Genomic DNA, 27,380 nt, shown 5'->3' on the forward strand with positions numbered 1-27,380 from the left:
TGCATCTGTACCACTATAAGATAGCTAAAGCAGACATGGCCTAAGGAATCAGAAAGCGGGTGCATTGCTGAAAGAACTCTGTACATCCAACAAAACAAAGAAGCAGTCATGTAGCACTTTAAAAGACTAACAAAATAAATTATTAGGTGATGAGCTTTCCTGGGACAGACTCACTTCTTCAGCTCAGTTGATCTACAGAAAACTCAGTTCTGCATTCAGCTACAGTGCTGCATCTCCTGGCCTGAGTAGTTTGGGGTAGCAATGCTGTGAGCAGTGTTATACAGGAGGGCAACAGCCATTCTCCCACCAGGTCATAAAGAATGGGATTAGAATTGAATCATCTTAAGAGTGGGATTCTTGAACTGAAAAGTGCGATATTCTGTGCCTGTGAGGACTGCAAAACAACCTCAGCTGGTCCAATATTGCACACAAGGCTTATTCCCTCTGTCCCTGTAGTATTTTGATATGCTATAGGGTAGCCACTGAATTTTGAAGCGATTCACATGCTAGTGCATCCCAGCTACAGCCATCTCCTGGAACAATCACCATTCTGTCAGATGCATTATGGTGCAAATAGGAATAATTCACATTGTGCGTATCTGCACCCTATTTAAGGTCTGTTGCCATTTCCATGGCAACTGAACCATGCAAACCAGTTACCGCGATTTTCCCTTTTGAATAGCCTTTTAAGTACATGTGAAGTTATTCACCAGCATCAGTGTAACCAAGTTTCAAGCTGTCGTATGTTCGATTTATTAGCTATGAGAGGAGCCAGCAGACACCAAAAATTAGCTGTACCTCTAATTTTATTATACACAAAATAATGAAAAGAAACACTATATGTTTACATGTCTATTCTAATAAATGTGGTAGTTAGCAGAGACATATAGGAACACCTACACCCAGAGTACTTCACAAGATATCAACTCTAAGAGTACAGACATACATGTACTTAATGCTATAAATCACATGCAGTTCAATTGTCTTACAACTGACAGATGGGAGGTCACGGCCTCCTCCTTCCCCACACAATGAGACATACATACACTCTCAACTTGGTCATTCTAATCATATCTACAATTGATGACACGTTATGTAAGAGACCTGAACTGCCCTTATTTGTGGTACATCCAGCTACTCAGGATGTTGCAAAAACTATGTGCCTGGTTGATAGATTCATTGCACATCTGCTTTTTGCTTATCAGGAACAAGGTACCAGCCTACGCCTGGTTCCTCTGGCATGGTCAGGCTGAACTATGCTGACTATGCTTGGTTGTGCAAAAACATTCCTTCATCAAAACCCTCAGCCTTGCCTGCATGCCTATGTGCATCAGGCTTGAAACAGGCCTGGGTTTTGCAGTGTTAGAGAGCCAAGTCAGGACAGACATCCATATGTTGGTCATTCAGGCTCCCCCACGCAAGAGTAAACATGTCAGGGAAATACAAACAGTTGAGACTGTGCAGCTGTTATTCAATCAGGTGATATGTGCACAGTATTTTTTAAACCTCTTTCCCTTTTTAGTATATACTGTAACGCGCTGCACTTTAAGAATGCATGCCACCAAAGTACACAGCAGGATGCACTCAGTTACCCATCCTAGAGCAGCTTTGGAATGTCCAAGATTTAAATGAGCTGTAATGTTATTAGTAGCATTCGTTAGATTAAAAAAAAAATGGGTGCAGTGTGGTAGCCCTGCTGGTCCCAATGGAAGAGACAAAGTGTGGCAGATGAAAGAGAAGCATTTGAGCCTACCTACTGTAGCTGGAAAGCTTGTCTGTTTCATCAACTGAAGTTGGCCCAGCCTACTGCCAGTGTGCTGTGCAAGCCCAGGGCACAGCCAGCAGAGAATCTGTTTCACCCACACAAGGTTGTGTTTAGGTTTGTGGCCCCCTATATGTTGGGCATCACTGCAATAGGGATCACCTCACCCAGCTAGGGGCTCCAGGGTCTGTGCCTAGCTCAGTCACTGCTCTCCTGTGTGACTGGGTAAATTGCTTTAGCATTTTGCCTCCATGTCTATCATTCTTAAAACAATAGCAAACGCTGCGCTGTCTCAGAGGAGTATATTGAGTCAATCCCCATACTGCGGTAGCTCATAAAGACCTGATCAAAGCCCTGTTGGACAATGCACTGTACAGGTAAGCACCACAGACTGACTCCCTTGCAATAGTGAGCTCACAGTCTGGGGCCTGGTCAGTTGCCAGACATCCTGCAATGTGTGGGACAGTCCTGAATTTCCATGAAAATCCTGTGTCCCCCATTTACACAACAATGTCCCATGGCAACAGTTTTGCACAAATGCAGGCCTTGTCACGGAAACTCCTGGCCCCAGCTGGGTTTCCTGTGGCTAGGGCTGTCAGTGGAGCTTCGTGCCCCTGCCAGTTTCCAGCTATGGGAACCCCAGCAGCCAGGGGGTGGAGTGGACCCTGCCACCCCTGCAGCTGAGGCACAGAGCCCTCCAGCAGCCCGAGCTATGGGAACCTCAGCAGCCCTGTGGCCAGGAGTCTGCTGGGGTACAGTGTGCCCTGGCCAGGCAGTATCCTATCTGTGGCAGCTTCCCAGCTGTGGGGCTGCTGGTCCTGCCCCCCTACAGCTGCCAGGGACCCCAGCCCTGGCAGCCTCCCAGTTGCAGGGCTGCTGGTTAATGAGGATTAAGGCCAAGCCTTCAGCCACACTTCAGTGCAAAATCCTGTCTCAAGTGTGAAAAGACACCTCTGAACCAGAGCCCAGCAAGTCCCAGTGGCGTAAAGGGGCTCCCAGCGCTGCAAGGCGGTGCTTTGCAAGGAGTGCTGGGAGTGCTGTCCCCTGGTGCTCCAGCCATGGCCACACTTTTTGAAGTGTGGACAAACCCTAAGCCTGGGTATACATGTGCAGGGGCTGTTCCTGAAGAATTCCCTATCAGGACAGTCTGTGAAGGCACACGAGTTAAACTAAGCAGGAACAAAGAGCAGGTCTGCGCCAGAATGCGGGGTTTGCTCCTGGAGTTAATCAGGAACCAGTCCTTAGGTAGCCAAACCCCAACCAAGTAAACATCTCTTGTGAGACTGGTGCCATCTGTAAGACAGCCAAGGGGCAGCCGCTGAGTAACAGCCGACCTGGGAGCGTAAACAAAGGCAGAGTGGGTGTGTCCCACCAAAGCTCATCACCCACTAAAGCATTTCGTTTGTCTTTAAAGTGCTCCATTGCTGCGGCTTTGTTTTGTTGGGGACCAGACCCACCCGTCCGCCTTTGTTACGAGGCAGAGGCAGAGACAGACGGCGTCTGCCCTGTGGCACGGCTAAGCAAGCGGTGCAATACAAAGCGCTGCCAATGAGCCATTAGCACCCAGCCCTCCTGCCCGCCTTGCCCGGAGGGGCCCACCCCCGGCCGCTGTCCCCACCCCGAGGCAGGGGCTTCCTATGGAAATGCAGGCGGGGACGGGCTCTCGGGGCCGCCGCTAGGAGTCACCCGGGCCCGCCATGGCCGGCGGCGGGGGCTCAGAGGGAGCCGCAGGGCTTCGCCAAGGAGCAGCCTGGGGCGCCGCACAGCGAGCACGTCGTGGAGCCGGAGCGCCCGTGGGACAGCGCCGCTGGCGGACGGCTCGTGCTCCCACCACCTGCGAGCCCGCCAGCTGCCCCAGCGCCGACGCTTTGCTCGGCGCGCTGAGCCCAGTGACCCCCGCCAAGAGCCCGCCCATGGCGCACGGGACCAGGGCGCTCCTCACGCGGCTCCCGCCACAGCCTCTGCTGCGCGCCGCGCTGGGGCGGGACAGAGGCCGGGCCCTCCCCGCCCAACCTTCTGCGGCAGCAGCAGCTCTGTGCTCGGCGCTGCTCGCCCAGCCCACCGGGCAGCCCGCTGCCTGCCCCCTCCGCGCACAAAACCGCCTCCTACCGGCAAGCGAGGGGCGGGGCGGGGCCGGGCCGCTTCCTCCCGGGCCTGGTGACTTTCGTTTCCCGGCCGGAGGAGGAAGGGGGGAGCCGTCAATCACCGGGGTTCACTCCCTTGACTCGCGCGGCCGCGGCCTGAGCCGACCCCGGGGGTTGGTTAAAGGCGCCGTTCGCCTCCCGGCCCGTGTGCGGGGAGCTGCTCCCCGGCGGCGCTCTCCCCGCGCCTACATGACGAGGGGCTGGGGCCGGGCCGGGCTTCGCAGCAGCGCTATCCCCGGGCCCTGCCCTGCCGCTCGCCGCCCCCCGGCAGCCGGGCCCCGCGGGGCTCGGGAGCTGCTTCGGGCTCGCCCTGGCGCTGTGACACCCGGGCCGGTCGCTGCCCTGCCTCGTGCCTCGGTTCCCGGGTGGGGCGGGGGCCCGGGCGCCAGCGCACTTGGCATCTCGCTGCAAACACTCGCGGCCCGAGTGCCGGCCAGGGGGCGCGCAGGTCTCGGTCCCAGGGCAGCGGCGCGGCCCGGCCCGCCTGCGCAGAGGAGAGCCAGGCCTGGCCACCCGCCGGCCACCCCGCAGCGATTCCGCGCCGTGCTGCGGGGCCCAGCTCCGGCGCTCGCCCTTGTGCAGGGCGGGGAGAAACCCGGCTCCCCTCGCCCCGCCTGCTTTACCCGGCCCAGGGACCCCGGCACACTCCCACGGGAGCAGGGCACCGCCGCGCAGCCCAGAGCCCGCCCGCCGCTGCCCTGCCCTGGCTTCGCCCACACCCGGGCCGGGCCAACCCGGTCATCCTCCCGTCAGCGACTCGCCCAGCCCGGAGCCCGGAAAGTGCCTCCGGCCCGAGGGCGCTGCCCAGCCCAGCCCTCCCCGCCCGCCCGCAGCGTGACCTGGGCCATGGACCCCAGCGCCCACCTGCGAGCCGGCCCTGCCCCGGGCCCACGGGGCACAAGGCCTGGCCGAGGCTCGGCAGCTCTCCCAGCCCTGCCCGCCTGGCGCCGGGGGAAGCGGCTCGGGAGAGGCGCCCCGCCCGCGGTCCCCGGGCAGCAGCGGCCTTGGGCTGCCCACGGCGGAGCCCCTCGCTGCCCGGCGCCGGGAGCGGGTGCCCGGCGCTGCACATCCCCAAGGGGGAGGGGCGGGCGTGGCAGCCTGGCTCCTGCGGTGCCCCGCCCGGGCTGGGACTCGCCGCCCCTGGGCCCTCCCCCGGCCCGGCCTTTCGCTTTCGTTTCCGCGCTGGGCGCGAGCGGCGGCGGCGACCGAGCGATGCCCCGGTTCACCTTCGCGGAGCGGCGGGCGGCCGGGGAGCGCTTCGTGCAGTTTCTGCTGGACACGGGCCGGGAGCAGGAGCGCGGCCGGGCGGCGCTGCGGCTCGTCTACAACCAGGAGTTCCGCCACAGGTGCGGCCGCCCCTGCCCCGCGCTCTTCCGCTCGCCAGCCGGGCCCCGGCACCGGGCAGCCCCGGCGGAGCGACCGCCCGGCCGGGCTCCGGCTCCGGCTCCGGCTCCGGCTCCAGCTCCGCGCCGGGCCGGGGTGCTGAGCGGACGCGCCGCCCTGGGGCCAGGACTGGCGGCGCCCCCGGGCCCGGCTCCCTCCACCTCGGGGCCGGAGGCCCCAGCGCTGCGAGCCCCAGGCTGGGGCACAGCTGGGCGAAGGGCCGGGCGGCTGCGGGGTTCGTGTGACACGAGCGAAGCCCGCCCGCCAGCGCAGCCCAGGTCTGCGGCCAGGGAGTCTCTCCGGCCCAAGCCTGGCGCGCCCGGCCAGCGGCGCCTCCCGCCTGGTGTGTCCCCGCAGCCTCGGCTCCCACCCCCCCGGGCAGTGCCGGCTCCCGCCCCCGGGTGTCCCCCCCAGCCTCGCCTCCCGCCCCCGGGCGTCCCCCCAGCCTCGCCTCCCGCCCATTAGCCTGGCCTTTGTAAATGCTGAGCAGAGCTGCCAGGCCAGCAGCCTCAGGGAGCCCCACCTTAGGCTCTGGCTTCACCTGCTCACACCCTGCAGTCTGGCCTCAGGATGCTGTGCAGCAGGGCAGGCTCCGCTCCCTGCTCCAGCCCACTGGCTCTGCCCCTGCCGCCCTGCTCAGCGTCGTGCGCCCGCACACAGGTGAACCTGAGCAGACCCCAGCTCGCACAGCGAGTGTGTCGTTGCTGGGCAGAGACCCCCAGAGTCCCAGGCTGTGCTGAGCTCGAGCCAGGCTCTGCCTCCGTCTACCCCCGGCGCTCACAGGCAGGCTGGGGCTCACCCCAGGCCGGAGAGCACTGAGGGTGCTTACGGCAGCCCCGCCCCTGGGCCATTGGCTCCTTTCCCAGTGACTGTCCTTGTGTGCAGCTGTGGGCTGAGCTGGCAGCAGCAGCAGGGAATCGCACAGCCCTGTGCTTGCGGGGGGCTGTGCTGCCAGCCCCCCTGGCTTACCCCCTGGGCAGATGGCAGCAGAAGGGTGCTCATGCTCCTTTGGAGCAGTGCCTGCTGGGAGCAGCTCAGGGGTCCCTGGAGAGTTGCCAGCCTGGCAGGGCGTGGCACAGGATTTGGTTGGGCAGCAGAGCACAAGGGGCGGGGCTGTTCTGAGCCCCGCGCTCTCCGCACAGAGGAGCAGGGGTGCCCTGCTCCTCCTCTCTGCCCCACGTCCTGCCAGCTCCGTCACCCCCAGGGACGCAGTGCTCATGGCCTGGGCAGCCACAGACCCCAACTCCCCCACGCTGTCGTTGCTGCAGGAATGATACCAGGGAGCCCAACTTCTCCTCCGTCCTCTTCACTCTGCGCCAGAGTGGCAGGGCTGAGGTGCGGGGGGACTTCGTGCTCTTCCACAAGGTAGGTGCTGCCTGTGCAACCCCCACACCACTGCTGCTGCCTCACAGCTTCCCACATCCCCTAGGGAATCCACTCGGGGTACAGCCAGGGAGGGGGCGCGCCTGGCCTGAGCTAGCACTGCTGAGGGGGTCCTCCCCGAGCCATGCTGGGGCCGTCCTCAGCTCCCACGTCCTGCCTGGCCATTAGCAGGGCCGACGGGCAGCACCTGGAACCGAGCTGGGCAAGGCCCAGTGCCTCCTGCTGCCCGCAGACCAGGCTCCCGGGCAGGCTGACGCACACCCTGCGCTGCCGGGATGGGGCCCTCGAGGGGTCTCTTTCAGTCAAGCCGGGCCTGGCTGCAGGCTGGACGTGAGTGTGTGAGCCACCAAACCCACTGCCACCAGCTGCTCCAGGCAGTCCTGCCTCAGCCCATGGGCTGGTGACCCCCTGAGCTCCCCAAGGGCTGCCCAGGCCTGTCTCCACCCAGCCAGCTAATCGCTCTCTGCCCCAGGTGAAAAAGAGAGTGAGGCTTCCCAACCAGTATTGGACACCCGAGCCAGAGCAGCCCCCTGCAGGCGGCCAGGAGCCAAGCGCTGATCCGTCTCCCAGGAGAGGACATGCCAAGAGAAGGTACCAAAGCCCAGCCGGATCCCAGCCTGGAGCTGCAGCAGCAGGCAGCCGGGGGAGGGCGCACTCAGACCAGGCTATTCATGGGCTCCCGGCCCAGAGCAGCTGGGCGTGGGGAGGAAGCTGCTCTGCAGCCTCAGGATGGTCAGACCCTGAGCAACCCCTGCCCTTAGGTGGGCCAGTGGGCATCAGGCACACGCCTCTGACCCACACCCTCTACCCTCAGAGCGGAGTTCATTGGCGGCAAACACGGGGTGGAGATTTTCTCCGAGCACGACCAGGGGAACGGGCGCATCCGCGTGCCCGTCACGCCCGGCGAGCCCGCGACCGCCAGCCTGCGGGTGCAGAACAATGGCCAGGGGACAGTCACGCTGCTGAGCTACCGGGCCCTTCGGAAGCAGCGTGAGATCACCTTCCACGACGCGAGCAAGGTGACCAGCCAGCAGCCCCTCATGCTGCAGCCGGGTAAGCGTCCAGCACTCCCTGGGAGCAGGGTTCTCCTTTGCTGGGCCCACGCTGCCCTTCCTCAGCGCTATGTGACTGGGAAACAGCTGCCTCCTCCTGTACCCCCTCTGCACGGGCCTGGCTCCCACTTGGCACGCACAGCTCCGGGGAAGAACTCAGCAGGAGCCACTGCCAAGCCACCTGAGTGTGTGGGCAGCGTAGGGGTGCAAAGGAGAAGCCACAGGCCCTGCTCACCCTCCTCCTCGCCAGCAAACATGGCAGCACAGAGCAGCTAGTGCTCTTTTCCCAGCCCGCTGTGCCCCCCGCCTCACAGACAGGCGCCTTCCTGGGCCCTTGAGTTGTAGCCAGAGACTTGGCAGGTGGGGTGAAATGCCCGGGGCCCCTGGGAGGCCCTGAGACTCATGGAAGGGGAGCTCACACATCCCTTTCGCTGCAGGGGCCTCTTACATGGTGGAGGCGCGGTGCCTGACTCAGTGCTATGGTTACTTTCCTGTCACCCTGCGCTTTGAGTTCACCAAGGAGCAGGACGGGCCCTTCAGCATCGGGCGGTTCGTGGCGGCTGTAGCTAGCAGCCGGCTGGCCCAGGAGCTGGGGCCCTCAGCACCCTACAGGCCTTACCAGGCCAAACTGAAGAAACCGGTCATGCACACAGTGGAGGATGGCTTCCCTCCAGACAGGTAGGCAGGGGGCTTGGCCCTGGCAGCTGGCACCAGCACCACAGGCTGAAGGGTGGGGCCAGCACCTGGGATCCAGCCCCATTTCATAGCCAGGCCGAAAGCACCGCCTCGACTTTGCTCTCACCCCAGGGACCCTTGGCTTGGCTAGTGTGTGCCGCTGGTTAGCCCAGACCTGGCCCTGCCCCATGGCACACAGGCCCAGCCCTGTAACTTGTGTTCCAGACAAGAGGTGCCAAATGCTCCTGGTCCAGTGGCTGGTCACCGGCTTCACCACGTGGTGCCCTGTCTCCTGATGGAATTTGTTTGGCCTCTGCTTCCCTCCAGGCCTTCTTGTGCTGCCTCATGGTGCTCCAGGGCACTGAGCAGACCTCTCTCCCTCTGCTGCGGGCCCGGGGAGGCAGCTGGCTGCAGACCCTGGCGGCCCAGGTCCCACAAGCCCACAACAGACATGCTGTGCCTCAGCCCCTCACTGGGAGCACCAAGCCCCAAGCCAGGGCAGGGCGAGGTGCTCACCCCTAGGGGGCCCCGCCGTAACCCTGCCTCTTGCCTGCCAGCACCCGGCACCCCGAGCTTGAGCAGCTGATCTCACTGGGCGCCTACAAATACCCGGCCAACCTGAAGGACATGGTCAGCTCCGAGCGCAGGAGCCTGCGGTGAGTGTGCCTGCGGTGGTGGTCGCAGGGGTGTTCGTCCTGCTTGCACTGCTCTGGTGGCTTCACAGGGATGCCAAAGAAGGGCTGGGCCCGGCCCCCCCACAGTTGGCAGCCGCCAGCCACCAGCAGCCCTTCACTGAGCTGCCTGGAAAACAGGCCTCAGTGGTTCCCAGCGCTTGGGCCTGGCCTGGCTCCTCCTCCCAGACACCAAGCTGCAGGGACACACCCCTGCCTTACTGGCCTGTCCCATGCCTCTGCAGCTCAGGTGTGCCCCAGGATGCCCAGAGCTTGCTGAGTACTGAGAGTACCACTTGTCTCCTGTGCTGGCAATGGGCTGTGCTGGCCGGCCAGCCCCACTGGGCTCCAGGGCAGTGGGATCACCCCTGGCGGGCCCTGGTGCTGCAGGTTGTCCCTGGCAGCCGAGCTGCAGTTCGAGAACTACCGGCAGAAGTTCCAGCTGCTCCTGCACCTGGAGGAGCTCCAGATGGAGGTGGACATCCGGCGCTATGACATGGAGGATGCCAAGATGGTGAAGGACCCCAAGAACAAGAAGCTGCTGGTCCTGGAGGTGAGAGGCCAGGCCTCAGGGGTGTGCCTGCCCCTCTCCTCTCCTGTCTGGGCAGCTGGTGTAGAGGGAGCCCCGGGGGGTGATCAGCTGCCAGGCCTGCTCCCTGCTGAGCTGTCCCCTCTGGGCTCTGTCACTAGGTCCCCGGCGTGGCAGAGAACCGCCCATCTGTGCTAAGGGGTGACCACCTGTTCGTCACCCAGAGTGACCAGCGCAGCCAGCCCCAGCTCGTCCGGTACAAGGGCTATGTGCACGCTCTGGAGCTGGAGAAGGTCAAGCTGGGCTTCTCCTCCAAGTGAGTCACCCCGACTCTGCCGGCGTCCCTGTGGGGGGAGGGGGCCTGCCTGGCACCAGACAGGAAGGGCTCAGGCCAGTTGCAACGCTAGCCAAGCAGCCTCTGCTGGTACTGAGGAGGGAGCTGCTCGACCGTGGGGTCCCTGGGCTGAGCAGGGTGGGGGTGGTGCCCAGAGCTGTCTCCAGCCCTGCTCACTGTTTCCAGGCTGGTGGATGCCTTCGTAGATAAGCTAAAGTTTGATGTGACCTTCACCTTCAACCGGCTGCCGCTGCGGGTGCAGCACCGGGCAGTAGAGCTGGCCGAGAAGCAGTGCCTGCGTGATGTCCTCTTCCCATCCTTCTCGTGTGGGAAGTCTCTCCTCCCAGAGGGAAGCCGGCTCAGGTGCGTGCCCGGCTTCAGAGACGGGGGCTCGCGTGCAACAGGCCTGGCCTTCCCCTCAGCCCCTGCCCATCTCCGTTTCCCCTCAGGCTATTTGACCGGAGCCTGGAGACCAACCAGGAGCAGTATAGAGCTGTGTGGCAGATTGTGACAGGGCTGTCCAGGCCGGCGCCATACCTCATCTTTGGGCCTCCAGGGACTGGCAAGACTGTCACCGTGGTGGAGGCCATCAAACAGGTGAGGGGTCCCCAGCTCCCCAGTCCAAATGCCAGAGAGTCAAAGTGCTGGCACCAGGTCTGGGCTTCTGGCCCACGGCCTCCCTCCCCCATGTCCATTTCCTCCTGCCTGGGCTGCTGAGTCTCGCTCTCCTCAGGTGGCTCACTGCATCCAGGGCTCCCACGTCTTGGCCTGCGCGCCCTCCAACAGCGCCTCGGACCTGCTCTGCCAACGCCTCTTGAAACACCTGGACAAGGGCAGTGTCTATAGGATCAACGCCAACAGCAGGGACTATCGCCAGGTGCCAGAGGAGATCAAGGTACGGGTGCTCCCCTGGCACCTACAAGACACCACCCGTAGAGCTGGGCAGCAGCTTTTCAGAGGGCGAACGCCCGTCAGTGCACTGCAAATTGTCCCTGGGAAGCTGGAGTTGCAGGGGTGGAAATGGGTTTGCGTTGGGAAGCACAGGTAGGACAGCCCCACCTGGAGAGCTCCTGGCATTTCCATAGAATCATAGGGGTGAAAGAGACCTTGGGGTCCCTCAGTCCAACCCCCTGCTCAAAGCAGGACCAACCCCAACTAAATCAGCCCAGCCAGGGCTTTGTCAAGCCAGGACTTAAAAATCTCTAGGGATGGAGATTCCACCACCTCTCTGGGTAACACATTCCAGTGCTTCACCACCCTCCTGGTGAAGTAGTTTTTCCTAATATCCAACCGAGACCTCTCCCTCTGTAACTTCAGACCATTGCTCCTTGTTCTGCCATGTGACACCACTGAGAACAGTTTCTCGCCCTCCTCTTTTGACATTGAATGCTGCTCTTGAAGCCCCTCTCAGTCTTCTCTTCTGCAAAATACACAAGCCCAAATCCCTCAGCCTCTCCTTATAAACAACGTGCTTCAGCTGCCGAATCGTTTTTGTTGCTCTCAGCTGCACTCTCTCAAATGCATCCACATCCCTTTTGTAACGGGGGGGCCCAGAACTGGACACAGTACTCCAGGTGCAGCCTCACCATTGGTGAATAAATTGGAATAACAACTTCTCTAGCTCTGCTGGAAATGCTTCTCCTAATGCACCCCAAGATGCCCTTCGCCTGCTTGGCTACAAGGGCGCACTGTTGACTCATATCCAGCCTCTCATCGACTGGAATCCCCATGTCCTTTTCTGCTGCACTGCTACTTAGCCAGCCGCTCCCCAGCCTGCAGCCGTGTTTGGGATTCCTCCATCCCAACCGCAGGACTCTGCACTATTACTTGTTGAACCTCACCAGATTTCTTTTGGCCCAATCCTCCAATTCACTCTGGACCCTATCCCTATGGCCCAGCATATCTACCTCTCCCCCTGGCTGAGTGTCATCTGAAAATCAGCTGAGGGTGCAACCCATCCCCTTGGCCAGGTCATTAATGATAGTGGTGAACAAAACCGGCCCCAGGACCAACTCTGGGGGACTCCTCTGGATACCAATCGCCCGCCAGGCATTGAGCCATCGATCACAATGTATTGAGCCCAACCATCTAGCCAGCTTTCTATCCACCTTACAATCCATGTGTCCAAACCTCACTTCCTTACTGCCAAGGGTGCGGAGAGAGGCTGTAGCCAAAGCTTTGCTGAAGTCTGAGCATGTCACCCTCTTTCCTCTCCTGCAGACAGGCCCAGTGTGAAATTGAGGGCGGCTTCCCAGGCCGGCCTCTCAAGCCGAGAAAGGCCACCATGGGCCAAAAGGTTTGCAAAAGCCTGTCACCCGGGAAGGAATTTCCATGCTCCAGCCACTGTAGTCCCCTCCCCAGGCCATGCGGGGGGTTGGGCCGGGCACACTCCCTGCAGGACCCTTGTGGCATGGGCTGTTGCTGGTTGTCTGAGGGCTTTATGGTGGCAGTGGTGTCAACCCCCCCTGCCCCCAGGGCAGCTGCCAGCCCCTGTCTGAGTGCTCCTGGTGTTTGTAGCCCTGCTGTAACTGGGACGATGCCCAACAGTGCCACGTGTACCCCAGCAAGGAGAAGCTGCAGCAGTTCCAGGTCATCGTCACCACCCTGGTGACAGCAGGGAGGTAGGAGGGCCCAGGCCCAACCCCGCTGGGGTCTCCCATGTGCCTGTGCTGGGTGGGGGCGAGGATGGGATTCTCTGAGCGGGGTCTGCGGGCCGGAGGCGTAACAGAGCCAGGCGGTGGTGGCGGACTGAGGGTCATGTTACCGGGCTGGATCCGGGGCCCTGTCTGGTGTCTCCACTTGTACTAGGGGAGGGGAGCCCCTCAGACCACTGCGGAGACGTTCTCTTGCCGTCCACCCTGGGCAGCGCCAGGAAGGCTGTGTGGCGTGGGGCACAGGCAGAGCCCGTTTGTTCACCGCTGCTCCCTCTCTCTGCAGGCTGGTCAGTGCAAGCTTCCCCGACGGCCACTTCTCCCACGTCTTCGTCGACGAGTGCGGCCACGCAGTGGAGCCGGAGAGCGTGGTGGCTATTGCGGGTGAGTAGGGCGGAGCATCCCCTGATCCGCCCCGACGTGGGGCCTGATGCCCCTCAGCAGCTGGGGCTGGCCAGCGCTTGCTCCTGCCGGTGGAGTCAGGGCCCTACATGCTGCTCGAGTGGCTACAACCGCGCTGGGGCCATCTGTGACCCTCCTCGCTGTGCAGGGCTGTCAGCCCCCAGCCGGCGCAGAGATCCCCTCTCCTCCCCAACCAGCTGCCTCAGCCCTCTCTCTGCCCCAGGGATTCTGACCGCCATGGACCAGGAGACCAATGCCAGCGGGGGGCAGCTGGTGTTGGTGGGAGACCCCAAGCAGCTGGGCCCGATCCTGAGGTCCCCACTGGCCGTCGAACACGGGTTAGGTGAGTGGAAGAGGGCGAAGGCAGTGGGGGCAGGGGGAGTTCCTGGTGAGTTCCCAGCCACGTCCTCGGGGCGCTGGCTTCGCACAGCTGCTGCCCGCAGGGGCAGGAAGAGGTGGGCTGCGGGACAGGCAGGCGAGTCTCGCCCAGAGGAGTGCCTGCCCCGAAGGGCCAGGCCGGGCCGGGGCCGTAGGGCCGCTCCTCAGGGCACAGTGGCAGGCCGAGGGTGGCTGGTGACAGGGTGTTGCTCTCTTGCAGAGGTCTCGCTGCTGGAAAGGCTCATGCTGCACAACTCGTTGTACCAAAAGGGAGCCCAGGGCTACAACCCTCAGTTCATCACCAAGTTACTGCAGAACTACAGGTGCCAGCTGTGCCCGACACTGCCGGGGTGTGAGGGGCACAGGCCTCCAGCCCTGCTGCTGGCTCCGGCCGGCCGGCTGATGCACCCCCACCTGGTGCATTTAACGGCAAGCCAGGCCGCGGCTGCTCTGCACCCAGGCCCGAGGTTGCTGGGGCCCGTCCTGTGCTGCTGGTGAGGTGGGAGGGGGCGAGGTGCGAGGAGCCCCCTGCACCCCTGGACACGCTGTTGCTGCTCCTTGCCAGGTCCCATGCTGCCCTCCTGGAGATCCCCAACCAGCAGTTTTACGACGGGGAGCTGCAGGAGTGCGCCGACCCCCTCATCAGCTGTTCCTACTGCGCGTGGGCGGAGCTGCCTCAGCAGGTGAAGGGGCGGGGAGCCAGCAGGCCTCTGGCCACAGACCAGCAGCAGCTCTGAGCTTGGTGCTCTCCCTCCAGGGCTTCCCAGTCATCTTCCACGGCGTGTCTGGGGAGGACCAAAGGGAGGGGAACAGCCCTTCGTTCTTCAACGTGCAGGAGATCGACGTCCTGGTCACCTACCTCAAGAAGCTGCTCCAGAGTCAGGGCAAGCGGGGCCGCTCCAGGGTCTCCCCCAAGGAGATCGGGATCATCTCCCCTTACAGGAAGCAGGTGAGAGGCAGTGGGGCTGCAGGGAGGCAGCTCAGCCTCACGGCCGCCTTCCCCCACCCCACGGAGTATGAGGGTGGATGGTGCGGTGCCCCATGCCAGGGAGCTGCCCAGCTGGAGGGATGTGCCGGATTGAGTCTCTGGCCGCTTGCACTGGAGCGCCCAGGTCTGGGCCAAGGGCCCCAGCTTGGCGAGAGGACAGGGATGAGGGTTAGGCCAGAGCAGGGGCTGCAAGTGGAAGAGAGCTGGGATGGGAGCTGCGCCTCACCCCTCAGCTGGTCCCATCCCCAGGTGGAGAAGATCAGACTAGCCATCACCCAAAAGGACCCAGAGCTGAAGCAGCTGCCAGACATCAAGAAGCTGAAAGTAAGTCCCCGAGTCCTGGGGCCCCTCGCCCTTTGGGCTTGCAGGGCAGCGGTGGCCTGCATCCCCCTGGGAGAAGAGGGGTGCTGCAGCTCCCTCCCGCTCCCCCTCTGCCAGTCCCAGAGCAGGGGATGCAGGGGGTGCTGCCCCCAGGTCCCAGCAGTGCCGCCGGGGGTGTGCGTCCTGCCCCGCGGGAGGCTGGGGCGTGCCAACGGGGAACAGACTCTCTGCTCCCTGCTAGGTGGGCTCCGTGGAGGAGTTCCAGGGCCAGGAGCGGCGAGTGCTGCTCGTCTCCACCGTGCGCAGCGGCGCTGAATACCTCAGCGTGGACGAGAAGTTCAAACTGGGCTTCCTCAAGAATCCCAAGGTGGGTGCCCTGCCCCTGCTGCGCCAGCCTGGCCCCGAGCGCCCGCCGCCCTCACAGACAGTCGCTCTGGCCCCCCATCCCCACCTCTCCCCCTCCAGTTCTAATGGGCAGCAAGCTGCTCTCTGGGCCGGGAAAGGAAGCGTTGGCTAGTGGGTAGAGCAGGGCTGGCAACAGGCTGCAGGACCAGCTGTAGCAGATCAAAGCGTTGTCACTGCTGGGCCCCAGCACACAACATCACCAGGGAGACCCACTGGCCAGAACGCACCGGCCATGGCAGGGGCCCCAGGCCAGGCGGGAAGCAAGGCTGTGTGTGCAGGGGAACTTCCCTCGTTCCTGTGCCCCAGGATTCCGATGTTCCCACCCTGTGTCCAGTGCCTGGGCAGAGCAGCCCTTCAATGGGCCAGGCTGCCCTCGCACCCAGCACTGAGTTCAGTCCTGCTGGCCAGGCCTCCCCGCCCAGCCCAGCCTCCCAGACACACACACCCACTAGCTCTCCCCCCAGGACAGCCCTTAGCACCCTGTCTGGGCTCACTGTGGATCAGCTGCAGCTGCTTGGCACAGAGCCGGGAATGCTGGCACCAGCTCATGCAGACTGTCCCTGGGCAGTGCCGGCCACACAGCTCCTCAGAGCCAATCACACCAGTCCTCCCTCTGCCTGAGCCTCGTTAGCAGCCCTGAGCGCTGGGTTGCCTGCACCTGCCCCCTGGCCTTCTCCCGTGGATCTCACCAGCGTCCTCCCCTCAGCTGCCTGTGCAGGAGCCTTGGGCCCCTTCCTCCTGGCCTGAGGCAGGCTGGGTGCTTTTGCCCCGAGCTCGGTTGCACGCCAGTGCTGGACCAGCGGGAAGGAAGGCAAAGGAAGGCTGTACTTGGGCGAGGTCTTTGTGGAGCCCCAGGTCCTGAAGCTGCCTGCTTGCCTTCTCTTCCCCCCTGACTGCAGCCCGCTGACACCGGGCAGGTGCTCTGTGCTGCCTGGAGGGTTGGGGGCCGGCCTTGCCCTCCTGCCCATCCTGGGTGGCAAGGGAGCTGGTTCCTGCAGGGGGCGGGGGCCTCATCCTGCACTCTCTGTTTAGAGGTTCAACGTGGCCATCACCAGAGCTAAGGCTCTGTTAATAATCGTGGGCAACCCAGCCGTGCTCAGCAAGGACCCTCACTGGGGCACGTAAGTCGTATGCTGCAGCCCCCATCCTTCCTCCCCTGCCTGCTTCCCACACCATGCGGCTTTCCCTGGCTGCTGTGGGCTTAGCGCGGCCCAGGGGCCATGGGAGGCTGCTCGGACGCCAGCCTCCCTGGTGCTGGGACCTGCCCCAAGGTCTCCCGGTGAGCCGAAGGAGCCGGAGCGGCCGGGGCCGGGGGCTGGAGCTGAGGGCTGGGCAGGCCCTGGGCCAATGGGCATCTTTGCTCATACTTGTAGGTTTCTCAAGTACTGTAGGGAGAAGGGGGGGTACACAGGCTGCCCCTACCCCCAGGCGAGCGCTGAGGAGGACGACCTCGCAGAGGAGCTCGGCTCCCTCCACCTGAGCATGCAGGCAGCAGGTAAAGAGCGGCACCGGCTTGCCCCCAGCCTGGGCGATGGCACCTCTCTCCAGGGCTGGGTAAGGCGGGGCTGCACCCGCCTTTGGAGCCTGGGAGCATGACTTGAGGCTGAGCCAGGTTTCCTGCCAGCTGCCGCTGAGGCCGGCCAGGGACGGATGTACATGTGTGCAAAGCAGAGAGGCACTGCTCTGTGCCACCTGGGGGGGTCCCCATGGCCTGGCCTCTGCTCCCCAGCAACCCCCACAGCCTGGCACTGCAGTGGGGCTTGGGGGGGGGGGGGAAGTCACTGCTCTTCCTTTGTGCATGGGGCACTGCTTTGTGGGGGGCTCAGGGAGACTGAGGGGTGCTGCTCTGTGGGGGCTCTCGGGGGCGCTGCTCTTCCCCTGTCCATGGCCTGGGTGGGGGGGTGCTGCTCTGTCAAGGGTCTCAGGGAGACAGGGGGGTCTGCTCTTCCCCTGCCTGGGGCCTATGCGGGCGCTGCCCTGCCCTGCCCAGCGCTGCTGCGCTCCCCTCACACCCAGCCGGATCTCTCTGCAGGGACCCAGATGGGGGAGAGCCACGTCCAGCAGCACCTGGAGCCGGAGTGGAGGCATGAGCACTGAGTGCTGCCCGACCTGCTGCCGTCACAGCACCCGCGTGGCTCCCCCTCCCCTCAGCCGTCTTGCTCGCTGCCCGGGTTTGTCACGCACTGCTGTGGGGCAGGAGTGGGAGCGTAGCTGCAACAGTCCCAGCCCTGCTCTGCCCCAGGCTGGGCTCTAGGTCACCCTGCACCTCTCTGTCCCCAGACATCTGCTCACACGGCTAAGCCACGGCATCTGGGAATGGCACATGCCAGGGCAGTGCCCCTTCCCTGTCCTGTGGGGCAGCCAGGGCCCGAGACAGCAGCAGCCCTGGCTGCTTCTCACAACAGTTTCAACAGCTGTTGCAAATCCAGCCTTTGGAAGACGACTTTTAAAAATAAACTTACCCCTTGTGGGTCACCTGAGCAACCCCAGTGGCTCTGCCGCACTCCAGCCCTCTGGCAATGCGGTGCCGAACGCACGGGGGTGCCACGCTGGCGGCAGCTGCTTGGAGTGGAGCAGGATCACCATGCGTGGAGGCCTGCTTGCAGAACAAAGCCCCTGCCCCACCTGCGCCTCCTGGCTGCAGCCACGGCCACTGCCCAGCTCCAGGCCTGGAGCAGCTCTGCCAGGCTGCCATCTGACCAAACACTGGCTGGTCAGCTGTGGGGATGCCTAAGGCCGAGTGGTGCTCCCCAATAAAGGGCTCCCGGGACTTGGGCCTCCCACTCCTTACACGTGGCTGTGCAGCTCACCAGCAGTGCCTCAGCGCTCCGGGGAGCTGGCACATGCCTGCCAGGGGAGCAGCACCACTGCTGGGAGGGATAACTACACACCTTGGGAAGGGGCAGGCTGGGGGCCAGTAGGTTCCTGTTCCTGTGGCCCACCCGGCGTCGGGCGTAGGGGCGCGGGCGCCATTGGCCATGTAACCAAGTGCCTGCCAGAGGGCTTTTGCGGAAAACCGACAGCGCTAGGCTGAGGCGGCGGCTTGTCCCGCTACCTCCCTTCGCCAGAGGCTGAGCTACCTTCCCTACACACCACTCCCGGTGCCAGGGCCAGCTCGTGCAGCACCCAGCCTCAGCCCTTGCCCGGCAGCAACAAGGAGAGAGGAGAAACACTTCCTGGGGCAGCCAGCACGACTAGGCTTTGGGTGGGGCAGCACCTGGCCTGGCTCCAGCCCTGGCCTGACTGCACACGGACCACGGCAGTCTCTGCGGGAGGAGGTCTCCCTGTATTGCTGGCCTGCCCGGGAACAGGGACCCTGCCCCTGGTGGGAGCTGGTGGGGAAGGCAGGAGTTCAGGCGCTGACAATACATGGCTGCTCTGGGGCTCAGCGGGGAAGCCTTTGTCAGCAGGGCAGGAAGATGACAGGGGCAGCGAGGGCAGAGCACTGGGTTCCAGCAGTTTGAGGCAGCTGGGAGGGGGTCACAGCATTTCCCTGGCCCCACTGCTAGCCGGCTCACTCGCTAACTGGACTATGGCACACAGCACTTGGCTCACCACTCGCACCCCCAGTTGGGTCCCCGGTGGCTCGTTGTTTGGCCAGGGGCTCGTCTGCTGCAGCCGGGTGTGACTGTGACGCAGAGCTGGAGCAGAGTGGGCGTGCTGCCCCTAGCAGGGAGGGCAGGGCAGCACACTGCAAGTTGGACTGTACAGAGGGTGCCAGCCCTGCAGGAGTGCTGGGCATCTGCAATCTTGAAGACTGTTGTGTGATGGAACCTCTAGGAATACATCCCACCCACACTGGGAACCTGAATGTGCAGCTAGCAGCCCCTGCTCGGTGTGACTCAGGCTAGCTCAGCTGAGTCACACCTGCTCTGTCCTCCAGTCTGCAGTACAGGGGGACCTCAGCTGTGGAGACTTCAGTGTTCCCTGTAAGCTGAGCCCCTGTACCACCAGCAGCAGCATGTTTTAATGGTGGTGCACAGCTGCACATGCCTGTATGCACAAAATTTGTTCCACACATGGAAAATAGCAGGACCACTGCTCATGGGATGGTTATGCTGAGAGCTAGAGGCTGATAGCTGGGATGCTGCTGCTCAGACCTGGGACTGGTGACCCCTGACAACAGGGCCACAGACCAAGAGGGTGGGGGAGCGGGCCACTTCACAACCAACCAGCTCCCCAGTGGAGAGAGGCCATCAAAACTAGCCAGGCACTCCTGGGTGCAGCCACCCCACCAGGGGATCAGACTTGCCTTAAATAGGCAGTGGGCCTGCTTTCTATCTCTGCTACTGTTGGTCACTAAGAGGGCCACGCAACAGAAAGGGCTGGACTGTTTGAGTGTACTTTAATGCATTTCTCCACGGCCGAGCTGACCAGAGGGAGGAGGAAGGACAAACTCCTGATTAAAAGCAGGACACACCTTCAAGGCCTGTGTGAGCGTTTGCTCACATGTAGCACTGCTACAGCGGTCCATACCCAGAGCCTGGTTTTCACTCAGAAAAAGCCATTGTTCCCAAACCCAACTTTCTGTGGGAATGCATCCGGTGGTGAAATGTCAGTTAGAAAACGTCACAATGCAGTGTTGCCATGGGGCCAAAACGTTCCCCCGACATACAACAGAGCCCTCCTTTTGAAAGCATTTTCTGAACCGAGTCGCAATCGTTTTGACTGCCAAGCACCCCAAATGTGGGGGGGGGGGGGGGCGCGCGTCTCTGGCAGTCTGGCTTTATAGACACTTCCAACGTGGTTTATTAGTTCCAATGCAGAACAAAACACTTCAGACGTGATGTTTAGGGCAACAGCAATTCCGGTTCCTGCAGAGCAGCGTGTGTTTTCCCTGGGCTGCGTAAACCACTGCAGAGAGCACTGCTGTATGGAGTGGGGTTCCCAAAAGTTAGTGTGAGGCTCTGCAGGGTACCTGCTGCTGGCTGTGCAGAACAGACACACACTGTGCTGTTCGGGGAAGAAAGTTGATCCACCCCATTTCCCGTGGCCCAGCTCAGCGACCCCCTGGAGACTACCTTTACCAGAATGCAGCCATGAAAGAAACTAAAAGGTGTGCTAGGGAGCCTCTGGCCCTCTCCAGGACCTTCTCTGCAAGGTGCTCAGAGGCTTTAATGAAACTTCAGACGGTCCTGTGAAGCGAGAGGTTGACTCCTACTTGGCAAACAGAGAGGTCAGCAGGAGCTGTAGTACCCACTGGCCACACTCTTGAGACAAAACCCTGGCGTTTCATCCACAAGAGCCAAGAACGCTCCCTGCTCTAGCCTCTCCACCCACCTGCCTGGCATGGAGATAAATGAAGCATGTCCCCTGGGAGGTGGAGAGGAAAGCAGGAGACCCAGAGGCTTGCAGCATGGCGGCAGAACAGCGGTACACACGCGTGGAGGGAGTTACTAGAACACCCATTTGCATTTACTCTGCCATCAATGCATTTTAATTCACGGGGGGAGTCAGCAGGCAAGGCAAGCAGCACAGAGCGAACGAGACCCGACCTGTGGTTATTTTACAAGGCCTCACTTTATTTAAAGAGGGTGCTAAGACACTGCTGCAGTGCTGGTCCAGGGTGGAAGCGCAGCCGAGGGCATTTCTGACAGTAGCAGAGCACAGCTCCTTGCAAAAGGCCTGGTGGAATTGAGCAAGGCGCCACATCCTGACAGAGCAAAGGCTGCCTTGGCGACTCCGCGGCTGGTGCACATGTTCGGCAGAGGGAGAACCCAACCCCTGGAGCAGGAGCAGCTGAGACAAGGCAAGAGTTCAGGAAGACGCAGGCGGGACGCCAGGAGAGAGACTCCCCGCAGGGGGGGTTCTGAGCAGACTGTGCCAGAGCATCTCGTCACACGGCATGGAGAGAGAGAATCCCGAGAGGGCGCCAGGCAGTAACGGGGAGGAGCGATTAGTACAAAGCAGTGAGACTGAGATACAGCAGGTAGTGCTACTCAGGTGCACTGCACCGGCTACACAAAACCCTGACCCAGAGACACTTGGCAGCCCAGAACTGGCTTCAGAAACGGGTGCACCCGTGGCGTGGAGAAGCACCACTAGGACCCCCCGTGTGTGCGTCAGGCAGTGGCTTTGGGGCACGGACCCCTTTAAATCCTCCCCCAGCCCTACCTGCACTCATCCCCTCCGGTACGCCGGGAGGGGGCAGCAAAGAGAGTACAGTGCAGGTGGCAGTCCCATCTTCCCAGGCACTGCCCCGTCACAGCAGCGGGCAGCCTCTACGCTTCTTGTTTTTCCTGACTTGCAAGCCGGCCCGCGTGGCCATCTCAAAGACCTCCCGCACGCCGTCCTTCGTCTTGGCCGAGCACTCCAGGTAGCCGAAGGCATTGATCCTGTTCGCCATGTCCCTCCCTTCCTCGGGTTTCACAGGCTCCTAGGACGCAATGCAAACCGGCTGCAGTAAGCACAGTGCCGGTGGCCAGACCGGCAGGCAGGCAGGCTCAGCCTCCCCAGGCACCAGTACAACCAAGACTCAGCCAGTCAGAGTGCTCCCGCACACTGGCTCTTCGGCAAACCCTTTAGTACCCAGCATCTTCTGGGGAGCGGGATTCTCCTGGAACACCAACAGGAGCTGGAGATGGCAGCAGCTGCCAGTGCCCCTCTGCAGAAGGCTGGCACCAGTGGGTCACTCTGGGCTGAGCCAAGGGACCGACTCCCTCTGCCCCCCCCCGAGTACAGGAGGGGCTCCAGGCACCGCACAGATGCACTAGAGCTTTCCCTTCAGGCGGGCTGGTGTAGAGCTACAGGGGATGCTGCCCCCTTACCTGCTTCATCTTTGCTAGCTCCCGGCGGGTGTGCTCATCGTTCCGTAAGTCCTTCTTGTTTCCCACCAGGATGATGGGCACGTTGGGGCAGAAGTGTTTCACTTCCGGAGTCCACTTCTCGGGGATGTTCTCTGGAAAAGGCACAGACCGTCACGGCTCTGCACTGCGCCACCAGGCCGGCTTCCTACTCAGCGAGCCCCCGGCAGGCCAGGCTACCACGGCTGGCTTCTGAGGCTAGCTCCGGTTCTTCCCCAGAGACGTTGTACACTGCTGAGCAGTGCAGAGCAGACACAGCGAGAGCCTGAGCCGCACGCCCTGGCTGCTGTGCCCTTGGAAAAGAGCCTGGTCCCACAGCCTGCCACCACGAAGTGGACCCCACGCTCATCACACCACTGAGAAGCGCCTGAAGGAAAATCTCCACCCGCAGCCAGCAGCAGTGCTGGTGACACCCCTCCGAATGTGACATGCACAAGAGCGAGAAGTGGGGGGCGGGGTCACCTCCCCACACAGCAGGTCTGCCTGCCAAGTGCATGGATGCCAGCTGCTAGACAGACGGCGTCATTTGCAGTTATCCCCCCCTCTGGCTGAAAGAGAGCATTGTCCTCCCTCCCCTGAGGGACTGGACTGAAGGGCCTTGGAGCAGGACGTGGTACGAGGGCGCACGGGCCTGTTCGCCGAGCAGGGCGGTTGAGGAAGGAACGCAGTCCCAGCTGTGACAGACCACTGTTCACTCAGCAGCAAACTCCTCCCAGTCCAAACAGTCCCGCCGTCCCAGCTCCCTGTACCAAGCAGAGACCACTCCAGGGAACTGCCTCCTAACAAAGCTGCCACCCAAACCGACTGCCTGCTGAGCCCATTAACTCCTGGCAATGGTCTGGGCTTTGTCTACGCTCACAAGCGGCCCCACTTCAGCAATGATGCAATGACAGCAGTTGCTGAATTGGGGCCATTCCTGAATGCACAGCATCTTACTAGCAACTGAAGTTACACAGCAGTTCTCCCAGGAGAAACGGCTCACTCTTATTATCTGCAGGGAAACATCCAAGGGCAGAGAGCCACAGCCAGCGAGAACTGGACTAAGCACACCTGCTTTAATGAAGGCATGGCCAGCAGTGACGCACACAGCAAGGGAGGTTTAGGTTGGTCGTTAGGAAAAACTTCCCAACAGTCAGGGTAGTTTAATTCTGGAAAAAACTACCTGGAGATATTAGAGAACTGGCTGGGTAAATCTCTAACAGGGATGGTCTAGACAGTGCTTGATCCTGTCGTGAGAGCAGGAGCTGGGCTGAATGACCTCTCGAGGTCCCTTCCCGTTCTGCTGTTCTATGATTCTAAGTACAGAAGGTGGGAGAGGGACAGCTGGTGTCCTCTGCAGCTATGAAGAGAGACACCCTCTTCAGCACCACCCCAGCTCTCTGCCTCTCACAACTCTTCAGCATCAAGACAATCGGACTGGGCTCAGATTTCACAACAGAGTTCTGGAAAACTGCTCCAGGCTCTGCTTTCCTTCAGCCTTCTTGGGACAGGGCTGAGAGCAGAGCAGAGCGCCACGAAGTGTTCATTCACCCGACCCACACAGTGGCTGGCAAAGCTCTGGGTAAGCTGCAGGCCTCTCTGCCTGGCATCACTTTTTGGCACCGTAAGCAAACATGCTACAGAGGTAAGTGGGTCAGAGTTGTGCTGGTGCCCAGAACAGGACAAGGAGCACAACAATGGCTGAAGGGTTTTGGCCACCGGGCCCTAACTCCTGAAAGCCAAGGCAGAGGATCGGCTGGAATTTGCCCTGACATTTCCAGATGACCCCCGAGTCCCCTCAACACCTGTATTGTCAGGTGAGATTCTAGGCTTTCGGCAAGACTCGCCTTTGCTGTCACAGGCAGTGTGCTGTCAGTCCAGTGCTGCGTGGTTTTGGAAGCACCTGTTAGCAGCCCTGTTCAGAGCGACCATCACCCGTTGCAGAGACAGCAGCACAGGCCTTGTGCATTGGGGTGTAGTTCACTCTAGTTCCCAAACCCCACAAGTGCCAGCCTGGCCCTCGTCACCTACCTAAGCTGTCTGGGCTGTCGATGGAAAAGCACATGAGGATCACGTCTGTGTCTGGGTAGGAGAGGGGCCGCAGCCGGTCATAGTCTTCCTGCCCCGCTGTGTCCCAGAGCGCCAGTTCCACCTAGGGGAGCAGAGAGTTAGAGGGCAGCAGCGCAGCCAGAGGACGCCCCAGGGAGCCTCATGCTGTGGTGGCGACATCTCCCTCTGCCGGGAAACAGGCCATTTTCTCAGAAAGACAACTCAGTTGCTTTTGTAGTGCTGGCAGATTAAAAGGTGACCAGGCAACGAGCATCCCCAGTCTACGCCCCCGAGGGGTCTGCAGTGGGAACATCACGAGAACACCCCGGCACTACACTGCCAGCTGTAAAACGGCCAGGAAAGCCAAGTCTGCTCCGAAGGCAGCAGTACATCTCCCTCGCCGGCGAGACTGGGAGCTGTGTCTGTCTGCGCTAGACAGGTCTCCTTCAGACCATATGCTGCACCAGGGAGCAAGTCACCGAGTCCGCTGCTTACAGATCGGGGCCCCAGCGACCCGAGTGAGACAGGCCCTGCTGAGCTTGCCGCTCGCTGCGTGCCGGGCTGCAGTTCATCGTTAGAAGCAGCCCGTTTGCCATGCCTCTCACTCCCTCCACTGCCAAAAGGACCTCGACTAACGCTGAAGAGTGGTGCCCGGCGCAGGGCTGCCAGGCCCAAAGCCTAGGCCGGGCAGAGGAGTGCAGCTGTGCAGCGTTGGATGGACTGGAGGGGCCTGGTGTGAGGCGGAGGGACGAGCACGCAAGCGTTCCCGAGGCAGAAGCGACCAGACCTGCAGAGCGCACCTCAGCAGTGGCCCCACAGCCCACGGAGGCTCTGCACACAGGTGTGGGAATGAATGTCCAAGGGCTGGAGACCCTAGGAAACGCACCTGCTTCCCGTCGACTTCGATGTCGGCGATGTAGTTCTCAAAGACAGTTGGCACATAGACCTCAGGGAACTGGTCCTTGCTGAAGACAATCAGCAGGCAGGTCTTCCCGCAGGCGCCGTCCCCCACAATCACCAGCTTCTTTCGGATGGCTGCCATGGCTGCAGAGACGAGAGCAAGGCTGCAGCTGAGCCACGGCCTGTGGGAAGGCCCAGGGCACCACACCTCACGTGTGCTCCATGCTGCCCTGCAACGGGCCCGGCAGCTGGGTGCCTTTAAGTGCAGCCCCAAGACATGGGCTCTGCACCTGCACCAGAGCTCAGCACTGAGGCTGGTGTTGGGGAGGAGGGTGCAGGGCAGGAGGTCCCCTCTCCCAGGGGCTCGTAAGAGCGATCTCTTTGCCCCACCCCTTGCAGAGCCCCTGGGCCCCATGCCTGGGGATTGCTCCCGCACACACAGCCCCTGTCAGTAGGCGTTAGGGACAGTAGTGGCTCTCACTCCTCTGGAATACGTACATTTCTCGGGCCAGGCAAAGCAGCTTGTTGCTAGTGTCCCATTATGAATTTTGGGTCCAGACTGGGTTTTAAAGAAATTCTCAAGAAGGCTCCTAGAGCCTGGGACAGTCTACAAATCCAGTCACTGGAGAAAGCAGACGGCATGCAGGCTTTAACTTGCAGCTTCCTGGCTACACTCCCCATACAGTCTTTCTGGCTGTTTTGCAACATCAGCGATATCATGAGAGAAAGGCAGCCTTCGAAAAACTTCAGCAGTGCAGTTGTGAACTGCTTCCCTTTGCCAGGAGAGTGCAGCAAAGGTGAACTTTACAGGGTAAAACAAAAACAAAGAGAGCGTACCATTGGTCTCAGTCCCTGCTGGTGCAACAGGCAGCAGCCCTGGAGCACCTTAGAGACTAACGCATTCATTAGGCTATGAGCTTTCACAGTAAGAGCCACTGAAGCGGGTTGTACCCTCGAAAGCTCATGATCAAATCAACGTGTTAGCCTCCCAGGTGCTCCAGAACTGCTGCTTGTTTGCGAAGCTACAGACTATCCCAGCAACTCCTCCCAGACCATTCCCTGCTGGTTTAAGTAAGCTGAAATCAACCACCATGTCTCTGAATTCTGGCAGGTGAATTTGCTGGGTCACTCCAGCATCCTCCCCCATTCTGAACAACACGTCTCTGCACACTCAGGCAGGAACATGAGCCTTGGTCAGGATTGGACCTGCTTAAATGGAGTCCCATGTGTCACTTCCCAAACACAACAGCTGGCGCCTGCTCAGTGCGGAGGACTCTGAGAAGTCGAGCTCTTACAATTCTATTCAGTGGCTACAACAGCCAAGTGACCAGCAGGCAAGAGAGACAAGGGATTACAGCTGCAGCGCAGACAGAGGAAACAGGTTACCCTGGGGAGACAAAATGATGTCTTATTCCGGGACGTTTTCCAGCTTTGCCTTTAAACACAGAATTACTGCTCCTGAGACAGTTATTCGATACAGCGAAGGGCTCAGCAAGAGGCAGAGAGACAGTTGCAGCTGGACTGTACTGAGGCCTGGTCTATGCTAAAACGTTAGGTCATCTGGCCACTGAATCCAGGCTGTGAAAGAGTCACACCCAAAACAGGTCAGTAGCTCAGTGGAGCTGACATTTGCAGTGGGTGCACCACAGTGGGGGGTGACTTGCGGCCCACCAGCCCCAGTCTGCTCTCCTCCCCCAGGCATCTCTCATGCACCCAAGCCCAGCACTTCCCTGCTCCTGCCCCGCCCCACAGCACTTTTGGTATGCCATGAACCAGCTGTCCGAGCTCTGGGAGGGCTGGGGAAGGGGAAGGGGAGGAGGAAGAAGCATGGTGATCCAGGGCTGGAGCACATGAGAGGTGTGCTGGGGAGGAAGGCACTCGGGGTGCCCAGTGGGCTGCAGGTTGTCCACGTGCCCACTGAGATGAAAGAGGGCCAATCTCACGGCCCGCTCACTCATCTGGTTGCCCATCGCTGGCGTAATTCCTGTGCAGACAGAACCTCTGCCATCGGCGCAGATAACATCAACACTGGAGCATATCCAGGGTAGAGGAGGCTGGTGCAAAAGCAACACACAGGAAAGGTGCCACAGTGACAATTCCAGAGCAAACGTTTTTTTCCTCACCACAGATATCAGCTGGGCAGCAGCACTGAAAGCTCCCCCCGCAGCACACATTGCGGAAGTGTTCCTACCCTGACCTGGGGCACATCTCCCTCCTCCTGGCTTTCCACAGGAGGCTGGGTAATTCCTTCTGTCCCCTGGATAGAAATACGGGTAGAAATACACTGCCGTTGCGGAGCGATTAAATGATTTCTTTGCTTCAGTCTTCACGGCTGAGGATGTTACAGAGGTTCCTAAATCTGAGCCAGCCTTTTTAGGTGACAAATCTGAGGAACTCTCCCAGATTGAAGTGACATTAGAGGAGGTTTTGGAGTTAATTGATAAGCTGAATAGTAACAAGTCTCCAGGACCAGACGGCATTCACCCAAGGGTTCTGAAAGAACTCAAATGTGAAATTGCGGAGTTATTAACAGTGGTTTGTAACCTATCCTTTAAATCCGCTTCGGTACCC

At 61.1% G+C, this 27,380-nt stretch overlaps 2 protein-coding genes across 4 annotated transcripts in view; one reads left to right on the top strand and one right to left on the bottom strand.

Annotated features, from left to right (window-relative positions):
• Positions 1 to 5,084: 5,084 nt before the first annotated feature.
• Positions 5,085 to 17,562, top strand: MOV10 (Mov10 RNA helicase). 3 transcript variants are annotated; one of them, XM_074977425.1, is made up of 22 exons: positions 5,085 to 5,252; positions 6,558 to 6,654; positions 7,145 to 7,263; positions 7,487 to 7,725; positions 8,162 to 8,402; positions 8,957 to 9,055; positions 9,461 to 9,623; positions 9,761 to 9,915; positions 10,120 to 10,296; positions 10,383 to 10,530; positions 10,667 to 10,828; positions 12,451 to 12,554; positions 12,871 to 12,968; positions 13,210 to 13,329; positions 13,585 to 13,687; positions 13,930 to 14,047; positions 14,122 to 14,313; positions 14,602 to 14,676; positions 14,915 to 15,040; positions 16,111 to 16,199; positions 16,452 to 16,573; positions 17,111 to 17,562. In XM_074977425.1, exons 1-22 carry the CDS (start codon positions 5,119 to 5,121, stop codon positions 17,173 to 17,175), a joined length of 2,946 nt encoding a protein of 981 aa, XP_074833526.1. In that variant the 5' UTR covers positions 5,085 to 5,118; the 3' UTR covers positions 17,176 to 17,562. The 3 variants fall into 3 exon arrangements, 2 of the variants coding, with proteins under 2 accessions (XP_074833526.1, XP_074833527.1); XM_074977426.1 differs by lacking the exon at positions 12,451 to 12,554 and having other exon boundaries at positions 13,930 to 14,313; XR_012642574.1 differs by lacking the exons at positions 12,451 to 12,554; positions 16,452 to 16,573; positions 17,111 to 17,562.
• A 1,848-nt stretch (positions 17,563 to 19,410) lies between these two features.
• RHOC (ras homolog family member C) overlaps positions 19,411 to 27,380 on the bottom strand; it is a 33,342-nt gene continuing 25,372 nt past the window's right edge. Inside the window, exons 2-5 of the mRNA XM_074977445.1 lie at positions 24,796 to 24,953; positions 23,892 to 24,012; positions 21,846 to 21,976; positions 19,411 to 21,454 (exon numbers count right to left, since the gene is read on the bottom strand). Of these exons, the coding sequence (XP_074833546.1) occupies positions 21,281 to 21,454; positions 21,846 to 21,976; positions 23,892 to 24,012; positions 24,796 to 24,951 (582 nt within the window). The 5' untranslated portion in view covers positions 24,952 to 24,953 and the 3' untranslated portion in view covers positions 19,411 to 21,280. The remainder of the gene's footprint in view (positions 21,455 to 21,845; positions 21,977 to 23,891; positions 24,013 to 24,795; positions 24,954 to 27,380) is intronic.

The sequence above is a fragment of the Carettochelys insculpta genome, chromosome 26, assembly GCF_033958435.1.
Source record: "Carettochelys insculpta isolate YL-2023 chromosome 26, ASM3395843v1, whole genome shotgun sequence".
Classification (NCBI taxonomy): Eukaryota; Metazoa; Chordata; order Testudines; family Carettochelyidae; genus Carettochelys; species Carettochelys insculpta.